Consider the following 16,748-nt stretch of genomic DNA (forward strand, 5'->3'; position numbering starts at 1 on the left):
GCGAAAGCGTAATGGGGGCGGGGTAGAGCATTTAGCAGCAGTTTGAGGACAGAAAGAACTGAGGCGGGGGGGAACCGTGCAACCCCACCCTCCTTCAGCCCCCACAGTCCATTTCCTTTATCATTATACGCACTGAGGTCGGCGCACACCGCCTCTCCAAAGCGGCGGCGAGTCCTGAAGACCGGCCACTCTTGGGCTCTTCTGGGCCATGCGCCCGGGGTACTTTTACGCATGGAGCTCTCTCCAAAGCGCACGGTTCGGCATCCCGCCGCTGCCGCTCAGCTGGGTGGGAGCCCTTTCTCCCTCTCCCTCTCTCGGCTCGCTCGCGTGGCTCTGCTTCCAGCCGCTCTCCGGGCTCCCCACCCCCTTTCTCGCTTTCTCTCCACCCCCTTTTCCCTCCCCTCCCCTCGGTGAAGTCTGAAGTTTCCCGTGTGCGCAAAGGCGAAGCGCTCTTCGGCGCCGTGTGGTTCTTTTCTCTCTTTCTCTCTCTCTAGCTCACATCTATATCTCTATATCTCTATTTTATATATATATATATATATCTTCTTTTTACCCTTCTGCAAACGATTTGGTGGAACTGACTGCGTCCCTCACCCATCGCACCCCTCCGCTCCAATTCTTGGTGCAAAGGGGACCGGAGCCAATTTGGAAGAAGAACGGTTTTACATCCTTCCTGGGGGGATCAGAGGAGGGTAAAGAGAAGCCCCCCCCCCAAAAAAGGAGAGGTGGGGTCTCCTTGCGGGTGGGAAGAGGAAAGAGATAAGGCATGCTTCGGGCACCGAGGATGAGTGGCTTCCTTCCCTGACCCTCTCTCAGGGCACCCACCCACCTCTCCCTCTCCCCGGAGCTGCTCGTGGGATTGACATTGCTGGAGACCTCCTATCCCCAGGGGAGGTGGAGAGAGAGCGAGAGCGAGGAGGGGGGAATCCTGCCGCTCTCCGCTCGGAGTCCTTGGAAGTAGATTTTTGCTGCCTGGTCGGATGTGAACGGCAAAAGAGACGGCTATGCGTGTGGGAAGACAGAGGTCCGTGAAACTAAGGTAAGGCGACACCTCCCTCCCCGAGTCCCTGTCAGAGTGGGGGATGGGGGGAGAAGTGTCCAGGCAGCCTCTCCCTCTCCCCAAAGCCTTTTTGGGCCCCGATCCTCTTCACATTTACTCGGGAGTATACCCCCGCAGAGTTCCAACAGGGCATACTTCCGCTCTCTCCGAGGCAGCGTGCGCGCAAGAGGATACTGGAACTTGGAGGCTGGGTAGGTGAGGGGCTTACTTCCGAGTAAACGGGTCCAGATTCCGAGAGCGAGCCGGGAGGTTGAACCGCCCAGCTCTTCCCAACCCCTTCGATTCCCACTCGCCATGCGAGGCGTTTGAACAATGACTTTGTGGCAAGCGCATCTCCCTCTCTCCCTCCCCCCCCCCCAAATATCCATCCCGTCTCTCGTTTCGCCCCTTCACCCCTCACTTCTTTCAGAAACTAGAAGCCCAAGATTGGGGAGCGGGGACAGACACAAGGTGCCTCACATTCTTTCGCTATCCATCGACCCCTCTCCTCTTTCTCGCCTTCCCTTTGAGAAATGTGCGTCTCCGCCTGGCTTCTGGGGACAACCTCACCTTTTCCCACATTCCCCTTTTATTGAATTTATTGAATTATTTTTGAACATATATAGATACAGATATCTCACTCCTCCCCCACTTAGACCATGCAGGTGGGGGGGAGAGACACGCGTCCTCCCCCACCCCCAAATGGTCCGCGTGGAGCAGCGGCGAAGCTGCCGCTTGGAGAGACCCACCCGAGGTCGCTTGCGGAGAGCGAGAGAACAATGAAGCTCGTGGATCTCTCTCTCGTTCTCCACCCTTTTTCTTTCTATTCCACCTTCAGGTTTTGCCTGCCTGGTTTAACTCTTTCCTCTCTCTCTTTCTCCTCTTCTGCTGCTTCTATTTAACTCTCTCTCTCTGACCCCCCCCCCCATCTTTCCACATCTCCCCCACTTAACTCTTTCCTGTCTCGCTAACCCTTTCTCGCCCTGCAAGGCCACCTTTGGAGAGCGATTTCTGAGTTCCTTGTCACGTTTGCTCGCCGTCAACCCTACTTTGCCTTTCTTGCCCCTCCTCCCGCTATGGAAATTTACACCACCAGCCCTACTCAGAGTAGACCCACTCGAATGAAAGAAAACGCCAACCATTCATTTCAAAGGATCTACGCTGAGTAGGATTTAGTTGGATGTAACCAAAGTATCTTACCCAAAAAGCTCTGTTTGTGGCAGGGACCCATCCATTTTTAAGCAACCATGTATATCTCAGTAGTGCTACAGCAAGTAAGCAATACTAAGGATAATTTGTACCCATTCCTCTTAATTCTTCTTAACTTTCTGCTTCCTTTGGTTCATTCTTCCCTTCCCTTCCCTTCTTCTCAGAAAACTAGAGGGCATTGACAGGTAGTAGATTCAAGGCGGTCTTCCTTCACATTGGGCAATGTTAACTTGCGGAACTCACTGCCACAAGACAGGAACAAAGGGAACGGCCTTAAAGTGAGTCGTGCCACTGCTGCATACTGCTCACCATTGTCTACACTGACTAGCAGTGTACACTGTCTGCACTGACTCTGTAGGATTTCATACCAGAGTTCCTCCTAAGTTCCATCAGCAGATGTTTGCCGCTGAGCTATGGCTTGAAAAGAAGGGAGCTTGATAGCCATTGAGAAACCAGTCTTCTTCTTCTTCTTCTTCTTCTTCTTCTTCTTCTTCTTCTTCTTCCTTCATAGATCCCTCAGCCATGGTAGCAAAATGAAGCCTCCATAGCTAGAGGCACTCTACCTCTGAAAACAAGTTGGTGGCAATATGCAGGAGGGAAAGGCTGTGCTCCGTTATGTCCTGCTTAGGTTAGGATGAAGGACTAGAACAGAACAAAAGCTTTGGTTTGATCCTGCAGGGCTCTTTCTTATTTATCCCATTCACACCTCTCTTTTCCCAATTCCTTACGCTGACGCCTCTCTCATGAACATAACACACTTTATGTGGAGTTATTCTGTGTTCCTTTTACCCTTCAACTGCGACTTCACATGGAAAGCTAAACAAAAACTGGACATTGTTGCCCCAACTTGATTACAGTGGTACCTCGGGTTACATACGCTTCAGGTTACAGACCTAGCTAACCCAGAAATATTACCTCGGGTTAAGAACTTTGCTTCAGGATGAGAACAGAAATCGTGCTCCGGCAGCACAGCAGCAGCAGGAGGTCCCATTAGCTAAAGTGGTGCTTCAGGTTAAGAACTCTTTCAGAACGGACCTCCGGAACGAATTAAGTACTTAACCCGAGGTACCACTGTACTCTGAATATGGGGCAATGGATGTGGGAGAGAAGCTAGTGGTGCCCATTGCTGCCCCTGTAAACCCACATTGAATGCCAGGGGCGGCTCATCCAATTTTGCTGCCTGAGGTTTGACCTGCCCCCCTCACTGCTCGACTTACTGGGGTCACGTAGCGTAACTTCTGCGTTCCAGTGAGATCTTGTGAGGGCTGCTTCTCTGGCATCCTCGGGAAGAGGGCACCCACAGAGGTGCCCCTTGGGTTTGGCCACCTGAGGCACCCGCCTCAGCCTGCCTCATGGACCAGCCGGCCTGGGCTGGTTCAAGAAAAGGAGCGATTTGTCTTCATGTATGAATGAAAACGTGCGTCCCCTCCCCAGCTGTTACTTCCTTTTTCCTATTTCTTTATTCCTGCTTGGTTTCACCTCTGCTTCAGGGATTTTCAAAACACTCACTCATGCACACATATACACACCCTCCTGAGAAATTTCAGGTGGAGACAGACAGACAGCTATTTACATTTGATGGGAGAGATTTGAAGGCAGATCCCCTGCCCCCAAAACAACAGACGAGACTTTTGCCAGACCTGCAGCCAGTCATATGCATGTTTACTCAGAAGTAAGGGCCGAATTGGGCATTGCGTGAGAGCTCTGTGTTAGAAGTTCACGATTTAAATTTATATAATTTTTTTGTAAAAGTGTGCCTTGGTTTGAGTCGGGGCCACTGTGTGGCAGAAGTGAGGGGGGCTCTTATCCTTACCCACCCCCACATTTCGGTTCAGATCAATAACATCACTGTGGAGCTCCTATCAGCCACGGGGGGGGGGCAGAAAATGTGGGCTTTAAAATGTAAGCCTGCCTGCATGTTTTTCCATCTGCAGTTTAAAAACAGCTTGGGGAGCAAGTCGTAGGGGGTGTAATGTATTTGGGGAAAGAGTTAGACCTCTCTCTCATGGCTTGGATCCAAAATGGAGCCCTCCGTTGACTGCTTCTGCAAAAGAAAAAAGAAAAGAAAAATTACATTGTGTGACCAACGAAAGATGCAGTTTCTGAAGTCTCTCAAAGTTCTAGGGGGATCACTCCCAAGTAACCGTGCTTGCCTAGGTTAGGCTGAGAGTTGGTGACTTGCCCAAGGTCACCCGGTGAGTTTTTCAGGCTGAGCAGGGATTCAAACTGTGGTCGCCCAGGTCCTAGTCCAACACTCCAACCACGTCACCAGGCTGGGGTTCCTTAAATTTGCATCTGCCTTTATTCTGGCCGTTGCTGTCTGACAGGGCTGGCGGAGGACATTTTGTTCTCCGAGGTAAAGAGCAGAATTAGGGGGGGGGTTGGACTTAATAATAATAATAATAATAATAATAATAATATTTATATCCCACTCTCCCCGGCCAAAGCAGGGCTCAGAGCAGCTAACATTATACATAATAGTACTAATAATACTACTACGACAGTAACAATAACAATAACAAATTTTATTTATGTCCCACCCTCCCCAGTCAAAGCAGGGCTCAGAGTGGCAAACATCATATATAATAGTGCTAAGAGTACTACTACTACTACAGTAACAACAACAACGGGGTCAGACTAGATGACCCTGAGGTCCCTTTGGGGCTCAATATTTTATATTTATTGCTTGAGATTCCTGCATTGATCCAGAAGCAATCTGTTGGAAGCTTATAAAAATTATGCATGTCGTGGGGAAAGTGGGTGGAGAAAAGTCCCCCTCCCACTCTCATTACACTAGAAAAGAAAAGTACTTTCCCCCCTTTTTTAGCAGAAACTAAGCTGTGGAACTCCCTCTGACAGGAGGCAGTCATGGCTACCAACCTATTGCTGGAAAAGAGACAGATTCATGGAGGAAAGAGCTACTGATGGATGCTAAGTCAGGATGGCTATGCCCAGCCTCTGCGGCTGGAATCAGCAATGCTTCTGAATGCCAGTTCCTGGAAACCACAGGAGGGGAACATGCTCTTGTGCTTGAATCCTGCTTTCGGGTTTCCCACAGGTATTTGGTTGGCCTCTTTGAGAACAGGACGCTATACTAGATGGCCTGATCCAGGAGGCTCTTCTTACATTCTTTCCAAAACAATGCCTCCCTTCGTTGTTGTCTGCCCTTCCCCAAGAGCTCACCCCTTCTTCTTCACCTAACTCTTTCGTCCTCCACCATCTCCAGGTGTCGGCTGCTATCATGACTGATGGCGAGAGAAGAGAACCTTTCCAGCCCCTGACGAGCGACGAGGTGCAAGTCCCCATAGCTTCCGGCGCAGCCACCGGCAAGGCATCCCAGCCAGGGGAGGAGAAAGATGAGGACACCCTCAGTGCTTGTAAATCCATCCAGGACAGTCTGGCTTCGGCAGGATCATCCACCCGGGATCCAGCCCACGAGGGAGAGAACCAGGTCCCTTACCCTGCACTGGCCTCCACTGTCTTCTTCTGCCTTCACCAGACAACTCGCCCACGAAGCTGGTGTCTCAAACTGGTCTGTAACCCATATCCTTTCTCTCCTGAACCGGGTGATGTCAGTTTGGTGGTTTGGTGTGTGGTTTTCCGGAGTCCCGTCAACTTTTTGCCTTCTTGGTTTTGGGTGCTGGATTTGAGAAGACGTCTTGGGTGATGGTTGTTTTGGTTGACCGTTTTCACATCTCCTGATGGGTCCATAGTTTTGAGCTTGCTCTCGACTTGGAATAGCCTTGTGGACAGTTTGGGTTGTTGTTTTTCTGGTGCAGCTTAGTTCTCTGAATCTGGAACCAGAAGTTGAGGAAATGAGACTTCTTTAACAAGGCTGTATGCTGCAAGGGTTCATGGTTGAAAGAGATGTTGGTTGATCTTGTGTTGTGGAGGAGAACCTAGAGGAGGTGGCTTTGGTGACCCAGTTGAGGCTGAGTCTAGTGGTGTCCTACCTACCTCATCTAGTTGTTGGGCATGCAGCAATTTTTGTCACAGCGAATTTAACTGTTTCTGCTTGGTCTTGCCCAATCCAGTGTTGGTTTCAGTGACTGGTCCATGCAAGCAAAGAGAAATTTCATGTTTTGGGTTAATGCATTTTTAAGGTATTTATTTCTCTAGTGCATCTGTAAGCTGCTCTTCGGCCAATATTATTCCCATAATGGTTTACACACAGTCAAAACAAAACAGTCCCTACTTGCAGGCTTGCAATCTAAAAAAACAACACACACACTCAAGGGAACAGGAAGGAAAGGGAAATAAAAACCCAAACTCAGATACCAATTTCTAAGCAGTTGTTCCCATGTTGAGTACCTGGCACATTTTAGGAGGTTCTTGATGGAGATGGACCTCCACGAAAACTGGTGACGTGAACTCTGCTTCTCACCTTTCCCACTGAGACAACCTGACACACACAACTTGGGTTCACACTCAGCAGATATCTTTGGGTGATTCCAAATAGGCTGACCTTTCTCTTAGTGGTGTGGTCTTTTCCACTCCCGGGCAAGGGTTTCCAACCTGGAGACACATCTGGAAATCTAGGAAACTGCTCTGTGTGCCACAAAATGCCCATTTTACAGGAGGAAAAACTAGCAATGATCAGAACAACACCCCCCCCCAAGAAAACCCAAATCACCCAGACAAAACACCTACCCCAAACAAAACTCCAATAAAAAGTAGAAGAAGCCAGGGACCACCATCCCAACTGCCAATAAGCCCCTCATTTTTAAAGGAATGGAAAGAGCAATGAGTCTTGGTGGGTATCCAGGAGGGTGTTTTGGGGTGCTGTAATGCCCATAGGTAACGACATTGGGGACCCCAACTGTAGATGGTATCTCTGAGCTACTTTTCAGTTGTGTTTAACTAGGTGTTGACATTTTGACACACCTGTAAATACCTAAAAAGAGTGCATCCTGACATCGAAAAGACGAGCTCAAGCAATCCTCAATTTCTGTCTTAACATATCCTGAAAATCAAGTTGTTTCTGCCGGGAAATGGGATGATGGAACTGCGTTGAATCAGAAGGCTCTTCCAGGCATCCTGTCTGTTGAGCATTCCTTCCGATTTGTTTACAGGGAGATTAGATGATGTTGCACCAATGCTTTCCGGTCCATTTCCCCCCATCACTCTTTTCCTCATTTGGGGAAGCAGGTTTGTTGCGCAAGATCAAGTGAATTTGTCAGTGTGCAGGCGAATCCCACCCTGAAATAATGAGAGCCTGGAAGCACCTGGAGGAGGGCTAGGCTGAAAAGGGGAGGTGATTTTAGGCATCCCTACAGACCTTCCCAGTTGCTAAGACCAACAGAGGGCAGGTCCACCTCCCCCAGGAGCTCAGGGTGGTGGTGGTCCGCGAGAGGGCCTTCTCTGTGGCAGCCCCTAAATCGTGGAACTCCTTCTCCACAGAAGTGCATCTGGCTTCTTCACTATGCCACATTCAATGAATGCTGAAGACACATCTCTTTATCCTGGCCCGGGACATCTGAGACGTATGCTTTCCGGGGCCGTTCTATTTTAATGAATGTAATATTTTGACTGTTTTTAATTCTAAATTTTAAAAGTGCCGTAACCCACCCTGGGACCAGCTGGCAGGTTTTGTTTGCACTGCTGCTGCTGATAATAATAATTTGAGGGTGGATAGGTGGCATTGATAGGAATGGCGAGGTGGAATTCTGGGTCCGGCTAAGTAGGAATCCATTTACCGCCATGTCAAATCACAGTGAAGTTTTCGGCTGTTGCAAAAAGCTCAGGGGAGACGGAGAACAGCAGGGGACCCTTCAACAGTTTATGTAAGAGGGCTTAGGAGATGCTGGTTGATTCACGGGCCAGAAAATAATATATATATTTGCAAGGGGATTAGCTTTTGACCTGATGGCACGGCTGCGGCTTGGGGCTTTTAATTCAGATGGGATGAACTGCATCTCAGGAGAGCGAGGGATGAGCTTTGCTTCTCCCAGTTTACATAGCTGATACCAGGGTGTGCTTCCATAAAACCCCAAGAAAATGTGATCTTTCAGAAGGTGAATGCTATGAAGAGGCTGGATCTCATACTGGGACAAGGCTGGCTAGAGTCCGTGCTTTGCTTGGGGGAGTTGCTTTGCTTGGGTTGTGAATGTGTTGATGCTAGACAAAGTCTGGTCATTGTTCCCTGTAGCCCTGTAGATGTGGGGAGCCGGGAGCCTCTAGGTCAGCGGCTCTCAACCTGTGAGTCCCCAGATGTTGTTGGACTACAACTCCCATCATCCCTGAGCTCTGGCCTTGCTAGCTAGGGGTGATGGGAGTTGTAGTCCAACAACATCTGGGGACCCACAGGTTGAGAAAGGCTACTCTAGATGGTTACAGCTGATTGGTGCAGACACTGAGCCCCATTGCACAACAGCCAAGGAGCCCATTGGCACTGTCAGTGAGCCCCACATTGTCCATTTGCTGGTGCAGGTTGGACCCCAGACAAATGGTTCTTAACCTTTCTTCTTCTTCTTCCCCAGACCGCTGGGAAAAAAATGCTGACAGTCCCAGCAGACCCCTTAATGATTTCCCTGCTTCTCGTAGCAAATTGTAATGTGCTGTGCTAGATACTGTATGATTTTTAATTGTGTTTTCATTCCTTCTTTTATTTCGTTATCACGTTACAATTAGAATTGCTAATGTAATAAAATACAATTTAAGGAATGAAAGCAGCCATAAAAATGCATTTAAAAATCAATAGGAAATCTGCAATGTGATGGACGTGCTGTCTTCCGTCTTCAGCCACAAATCCATGGGCAAACCGCAGGGCCACTTGAATGAAGCTCGCAGACCGTGGTTTGGGAAGCCATGCCCCAGACTATAGATCATGGGGGCATTGCATTTGGGGGAAACAAAAATGGCAGGCAGCCGTGGTGTGGGTGAGCTGAGCTTGGCTTCTGTTCAAAGGGGGCACCGTACCCATCTTCTGCTAAATTCCAACCAGTGGGAGATGAAGGGGGAGAGGGTGACACAGCCAAGTTAGGCCAGTGTTGGGCCCTTCATTGCTGCTGGAACTCTCAGCCAATGCCCAAGCTGGCTGACCACTGGTGCCAGGACCTCCTGCTGGACTTGAGATTTAAACCAGTTTGATATCCCTGCATTATAGATTAAACCTGGTTTGCTGTAACTGAGCTGCAGATTTCAGCAAGTTCAATGGTCATTCCCTCTTCCCAGGAAACCGTGGAGATTGTAACTTTGGAGAGGGCATGAGAACCCTCTAAGATTCCCCAATTTTGTGATACTGCCCCCTGGGGGCGGGCGGTGTGATTAGCTAGGGGGCACTAAGGGGCAGGGGACCGCTGCAGGTGTAAATGGCTACCTGATTCTAGAAGTTCACGACTTCTGCTAAGTTAATTAAAGGAAATAGTTTTAACTGGATTTTGAATGCACATGCAATTGACTGTTCCCGGTTGTGAACTTTATTGTGCTGCTTTCTTCCTAAGTTGGTTGTGCAACCCACTATTCTGAATAATGTGTTTCATAGCGGGGCACAGGAAATGGGTTTATGGAACTAAAATTTTGGGAATGACTGAGCTAAGGAAATGATTCCCAACTTCAATAACACACACCTGTTCCCAGGATTCTTCAGGGGCAAGGGAATGTCCATAGTTAAAATGGTATAAGAATGATGCAAGCTTGCAGTGTATATAGGCACGCATATCAACATCTTGCATTGTCTCTTCTGCTAGGATCAGAGAAAACTGCCTTATACCAGCATCCATCTAGCTTAGTGCTGCCAACACTGGCTGGCAGCATCTCTCCGGAGTCCCTCCCCCAGCTCTTTCTGGAGATGCCAGGACTCAAACCCAGACCTTTTGCAGGCAAAGGGAATGCTCTACCACTGAGCAGCAATCCTTTCCTGTTGCTTGCAGGATGGGGAGAGCAACTCTATATTAAAACAGTGCCGTCGAGTGCTTTCTGCCTTGCAAAAGGTCCATGAGAGGAAAAGCCCTCTGCCCCAAGGCGGACGCAATCTAAAATTCCACACTAGGGAAGGCAGAAGCTGTGTGGATTTCAGTTACGGATTATTGATTTTAAAGTGCTTTACATAGGAAACATGCATTAAGGACATAGTGTCAACGTGTTAATAGTTCCACAACCAGTGCAGCAACAAACAACTACTGCAGGGGAAGGGAAGCTTTTGAAGTCCAAGGTTCTCACTGGCTTCTTCCCAGAGGGTGGGAGACATCACATGCCAGTGGTGGGTGGAGCCAGAGGCAAAAGTGGGCGGAGCGATGAACCTAACATTTGCCTCTACCCGGGACACTAGTTTCCACACCCATTCCTCTTTATCCTCCATCAAGGCAGGCAAGAAGCAGTAACAGAGGTCAGGTGGTTGCAATTCTATGATTCAGGGAAGTGGCATTCATGGGTCTATTCATTATATATACCGTATGTAGGGTTGCCAATTCAGGAGCATCCCCAGCCCTGAGATTTCAGGGCTCAAACTGGAGACCATGGTGATGTCCTGGGCTGGGCCCTGGAGATGGAAGTTAATTGGGAGAAGGGAGAAGAGGCAGGCAGACCTTTCCCTGTGAGTCTCCATGCTGCAATTTGCAGCCTGAAGCTCGCAAGTTGCACGGAAGGCCTTCTTAACCATTTTTCATCATTATTAAAGGTATTATCGCCCACCTGTAGGCTCAAACCCTCCACCTGCCACCTGGATGGGGCCAGGAGAACCTGGAGAACTGAGTCCACACCTGATGGTGTGGTAGCCCTGTTATATGTCATTTGGGCCCATTTACACATAGTAGCCTTTTCCATATATATATATATATAGTTTTTATTTATTTTCCATTCAATTATATACATTCACATCATCATTATCCACTTACCATCCTGGCTCTTTAGAGCCCATTGACTTCCTTCCCTCCAGCCTCATGACTTTCAAAATAAACCTTTATATCATTGTATTATGTACATTTTCCCATTCTAGTTACACTCATTACAAAATGACTCAAAATTTAAATAAATATAGAAAGTTAGAATATTTCTCATTACAAGCCTTCAGACAACCCTGCTAGTGATCTTAATTGCTTACAATGATCTTTCAAATATCGTATAAATTTAATCCAGTCCTTTTGGAATACTTGATCTTGCTGGTTTCGGATTTTTCCTCTCAGCTTCACCAGTTCTGCAAAGTCCACCATCTTCATCTGCCACTCTTCTTTCATTGGTACTTCTTCTTGTTTCCATTTGGGGGCTAAAAGAATTTTTGCCGCAGTTGTTGCATACATAAACAGTCTTTTATCTTCCATTGGTATCTCTTCACCCACTATCCCCAATAAAAAGGCTTCTGTTTTTTTAACAAAAGTATTTTTAAACATTTTCTTTAACTCATTATATACCATTTCCCAGAAAGCCTTTACCTTTTTGCAAGTGGAAGAAGATACCTTCCCTTTCTTTATATTTCCAACACTCATTGGTTCTTGTCTTGCACATTTTAGCCAGTTTAGCCGGTGTTAAATACCATCTATACATCATTTTCATAACGTTTTCTTTAAGTGCACTGCATGCAGTAAAGTTAATACCTTCCTTCCACAACCTTTCCCAGGATTCTAACTGAATATTATATCCAAAATCTGTAGCCCATAGTAGCCTTTTCCTACGTGGTGCCCTCTTTGGCCGGCACTGATGGGACGTGTGGTGGGAACAGCTATGTTGAGAAAGGCTACTTGTACAGCTCGTCTCTCCCGCCTTCCAGAACCGGGATTGCCTTTTCTCAAATAGCTTTACAGCACAGGTAGCCATCTCCAATTTCCAGCCAAGGCATCCTGGCCCCATGAAACGTGCAGCGCCTGCTCTCGCTACTTGCCAGGCGTTTTGCAGCTTCTGTCCTGCCAGCATTTTGATGAGCATTATTTATTAATATGGTGATTATCGATCTCGCTTTAGTTAAGCAATGAAACTTGGTGCGTCTTAAAAACGGGCTCTTCCGTGCCTCCCCTTGGCAACGGCGAGGAGAAGAAGTGTTCTACGGAGACAGCAGCCCATAATAATCCATTACTAAGTGCAATCAGGGGCAGGGAGCGAGGGAGAGAGAGACTGCGTCAGCTTTATGAGTTCAGTTGTCCCCATGCTTTAGCCGGTTGCTAACGCTGGCCAGACTTTTAAATTGAATTAGTTCTCGAAGGTTTGGAGGTAATTGGGGCCCAAAGGAATGGAATACAAGAGTTGGAAGGGATCCCAACAGTCATTTAGACCAGCCCCATGCAATCTTCTTCTTCTTCTTCTTCCTCGTCTTCTTCTTCTTCTGTGATCACTTGTAGCTGAGTAAGATTGTCTTCCATAAACACAGTTTTAAGAATGAGTCCGTAAGTGACTGTGGAGGCCAAGTCTGGATCCACCCGTCCTTCCACAGTGGGGACATAGGTTTCCGGGCAGGAGTTGATCATGGTGTGGATTTGCCAAGCGTGCCTTCCTCCTAGCATGTTTCTCCCTTTTGTCCTGAGTTTGAGCGTCTTCAAAGCCCATGACACCTTTGGTAAAGGCTGTTCTCCAACTGGAGCGCTCGCAGGCAAGTGTTTCCCAGTTGTCAGTGTTTATACTACATTTTTAAAGATTTGCCTTGAGAGAGTCTTTAAACCTCTTTTGTTGACCACCAGCATTACGCTTTCCATTTTTAAGTTCGGAATAGAGTAGTTGCTTTGGAAGACGATAATCAGGCATCCGCACAACAGGACCAGTCCAACGAAGTTGATGTTGGAGAATCATTGCTTCGACACTGGTGATCTTTGCTTCTTCCATTACACCGGCATTAGTTCGCCTGTCTTCCCAAGTGATGTGTAAAATTTTTCGGAGATACCATGCAATGCAGGAATCGCAGCTAAAGAATCCCGACAGATGGCCAGTCAACCTCTGTTTTAAAACCTCCGACAAAGGAAAGACTCCCTTCTTCTGAGGTAGTCTGTTCCACTGTTGAACCGCTCTTATTATCAGAAAATTCTTCCAAATGTTTAGTCAGCTAAAAGCTTCTCTGTGTCCACACCATATAGGATCTCAGGCCACCTCTGACTCACCTTTCTCTAAACCCAAATGTCCCAAATGTTACAACCTTTCCAACATAAGAGCATTTCTCCATCCCCTTCCTCACATTAGGTATGGGAAGTCTGGAAAGATTGGCATTCACAGCCCGTATTTTGGAAGGATAAAGGACCATGCCCCTTTGTGCCACAGTGATGATCACATCTTCATACCCTCCAAGTGTCCTGATTTCCCAGGGACAGTCCTGGAATTACAGAAGCCCTCCCAGTTTCCGATTTCTGGTTTTCCCTTTTCTCTTCCTTTCCACCTGTCTGAGAACAATTAACAGAGGTGGGTGTGTAGGTATAAAAACGGGGTCCTGTTTCTACTGCAAATAAAATTCCTGCCCTAAAGGAAGGAAAATGTTGATGCTGGCCTACAAAAAACTTTCTAAAGATTTTGAAGGAAAATACCACCAGTCCACTTTTGATTCTTTCAGCGCCATGATTCCGCAGCCAGACATTTGTTAGGAAACGTGTGGGGCGTTTATTCCTTTATTGCAAATTGACCCCTACACTCTCTACTCAGAAGTAAGTCCTACTGTATTCAATGGTGCTTACTCCCAGGTCACTGGGCAAAGACTGTGCAGCCTTACACACCAGTCCTAAGCATTTTTGTTCAGAGGTCCCACTGAGTTTAATAGGATTTACTCTCTGCTATGTTCCTAACCATTCTCACAGTTTCTAGTTTTAGTACGTATTAGTATTTCACCTTTTTCTCTGGCAGAGACTCAAGGCAGGTTACCACAAAAATTGTATTTTGTTCCATTTATCTCTGGAAGGTGTTGAGTGCGATCCCTTCTGTCACACATTTCTTTTCTTTACAACAATCCTGTGAGGTAGGAACTGCCTTGAGATCTATGGCTATATAAATTCAATCAATCAATCAATTAATAACAGGTGAGGCGGAGAGGTTGTAATTGGCTCAAGGTACACTGATGTGCATGTGTACATGATGGCTATTTGTGCGGTGAGATCAAATGCGAGAGAAGTTCCCTGATGTACAGTGGTACCTCAGGTTACATACGCTTCAGGTTACAGACTCCGCTAACCCAGAAATAGTACCTCAGGTTAAGAACTTTGCTTCAGGATGAGAACAGAAATCGCGTGGTAGTGACGCGGCAGCAGCGGGAGGCCCCATTAGCTAAAGTGGTGCTTCAGGTTAAGAACAGTTTCAGGTTAAGAACGGACCTCTGGAACGAATTAAGTACGTAACCAGAGGTACCACTGTACAACAGAATGTCCGTATTTTCATTGGGGGAAAAATGTTTGAGGGTATGTGTTTTGGTTCTAAGGCACAGCCTTCCTGGGGGAAAGCATGCTTTAAAATCCCAAAATGGGATGCAAGCATTATTCCAGGGCGCAGTTCCCGCACCCGTGGCCTGGATTCCAGATCAGCGGCTTCCAGAACAGCTGCAACCCCACTCTCTGCCCCTTCCCCCCATAACAAGACAGCCCCACCTGCTTCCTTGAAGTGTGGTTTTGCATCCCAGTGTGGCGGACGAGAAAACCTGAAGTGGAGTGTGGTGGTCCAGAAAACATGGAACTGGAATTCCAGACCTGGAATCCCTGGCTGCTATAGTTGCACCCATGCTCATTTGGGTGGAAGCGGGTAGAAAGGAGAACAGCAGAGCCCCCTCTAATTTGTAACAAGCCGTTTTTGATAAATGCAGCTTCTCCTGCAAGGGGTAAGGAAAGGTGCTTGACCTGCTGCAATCCTCTCTTCCAACAAACTAGAAACAGAGTTCTCTCTATATCTGCCAGCTAGTTGTCTTTCTGCTTCTTTTAAGGGCATTGCCAAGTCCTTAAAAGGGCCCGTGCTGCATATTTGCATAAAATATGCCTATGCTGATTTATATGTAGATATTCAAATTGCAGCCGACTTTCAGAGGGCAAGATGCCCCATTGGCAACATGAACCTTTAATTTTAAAGCAATGTTTAAAAGAAGGAAGGGGTATATAAATGTAAAGGGAGGTGAATAATAATAATAAGAAGAAGAATCTGTCCCCTACCCGCTCCAGGCTCCCTTTAATAACACTCCTATCTAATAATAATAGTCTTCATTACGTATCTTTAGGTGCCAGGCAAACATGTTTTTTGGTCTGATTAACAGTCAGTCCCCTTTTAAATGTGTTTGTGGGAGGGGAGTTAATGGTTTTGTTCTTACTGTGTTTTTTTTGCTCTCATTTTGTATTTTTATGTTGTGATGCGCCCTGTGATCTTCATATAAATGGCGGTGTACAAATTTAATAAACAGTAATATTCTTCTTCCATAACTTGCTAGCTTTATGAAGAGGCTGTGCGATGGGTTACAATATAATATAATATAATATAATATAATATAATATAATATAATATAATATAATAGTTTGTGTATGGAATGCCTAATATAAGTTTGTGTATGGAATAATGCATAATGCATAATAAATACATAATATAAGTTTGTGTACGGAAGGCCACAGTGGCTACCCAAAGTCTACTCATGGCTGCTAGCCGGATGATTGGAAACAGCGATGGTTCTGGATCCCAGTTTCTGGAAGCTGCAGGAGGTGAGAGAGTTCAGAGGACAGAGGAGTGGGAGAGAAGCAAGGGAGAGCATGTGATTGGGCGGAGGAAGGGGGTGTGGTGGGGGCGGGTCCCCCTGGGTGTCACCACTGATGGGGGTGACAAAATGCCGGGTGGCATTCTTCACGGGGACTGAAGCACGCCCAAGCCACATGTCTCTCCTGGGAGTGACATGGTGGCTAGGGGGCCCGCAGGCTCCACGCTGTCCCAAACTGTCCGACCACCGCCTCCCCCCCCCCAGCTGTAGGGCTGCTGAGTGGGAGGAGGCAGGCAGACACCTTGGAGGCCCCGCGGAGCATCCTGCCCGGGCTTGCCCCGCCCCCACGGACGGCTGGCCCCGCCCCTGGGCTCAGGGCACACATGCCACCCCAGGCACCTAATCGGCTTACTCTGCCAATGGGCAGGGATGCAAAGACTGAGAGAAAAGGGGAGAAGGGGGTGGAGAGAGAGAGAGAGAGGAGAGAGAAGGGTGTAAGAGTAAGGGGAAACCCCCCCAAACTTCTGACTCCTCTGACCCACGGTTAGCATGCAAACCTCAACAGATCGCCCAGTAGTGGAACCCTCAAAAGATAAAAAGTGTTTAGTTTACAGAGTCTGGGGACTAAAAGGGTGAGCGACCAATCTAATTTCCAAGAAGGCTTAAACCATGCCTCTGTTCTTTTAAAGTACAGTGGTACCTCGGTTTTCGAACGTAATCCGTTCCGGAAGGCTGCTCGAATTCCGAAATGTTCGAAAACAAAAAACTCAGCACGGAAGCCTCAATACGGAAAACTCAATACGGAAGCCGTGTTTCATGTTCGACTTCTGAGGCGAGTTCAAAAACTGAAGCATTTACTTCTGGATTTAAGGCGTTCGAAAACCGAGGTATCACTGTATAACAAATAATCACCACCACTGCTATCTGAGTTGGGTT

The 16,748-nt window shown here is 47.5% G+C and overlaps 1 protein-coding gene across 3 annotated transcripts in view; it reads left to right on the forward strand.

Annotated features, from left to right (window-relative positions):
* Positions 1-340: 340 nt before the first annotated feature.
* The window catches only part of CACNA1H (calcium voltage-gated channel subunit alpha1 H), a 385,850-nt gene continuing 369,442 nt past the window's right edge, over positions 341-16,748 (forward strand). For all 3 annotated transcript variants that reach the window (XM_053365819.1, XM_053365821.1, XM_053365820.1), the window contains exons 1-2: positions 341-1,039; positions 5,475-5,790. In XM_053365819.1, coding sequence (XP_053221794.1) covers positions 5,490-5,790 — 301 coding nt within the window. In that variant the 5' untranslated portion in view covers positions 341-1,039; positions 5,475-5,489. The remainder of the gene's footprint in view (positions 1,040-5,474; positions 5,791-16,748) is intronic.

Source organism: Podarcis raffonei, chromosome 14 (genome assembly GCF_027172205.1).
Source record: "Podarcis raffonei isolate rPodRaf1 chromosome 14, rPodRaf1.pri, whole genome shotgun sequence".
Taxonomy (NCBI): Eukaryota; Metazoa; Chordata; class Lepidosauria; order Squamata; family Lacertidae; genus Podarcis; species Podarcis raffonei.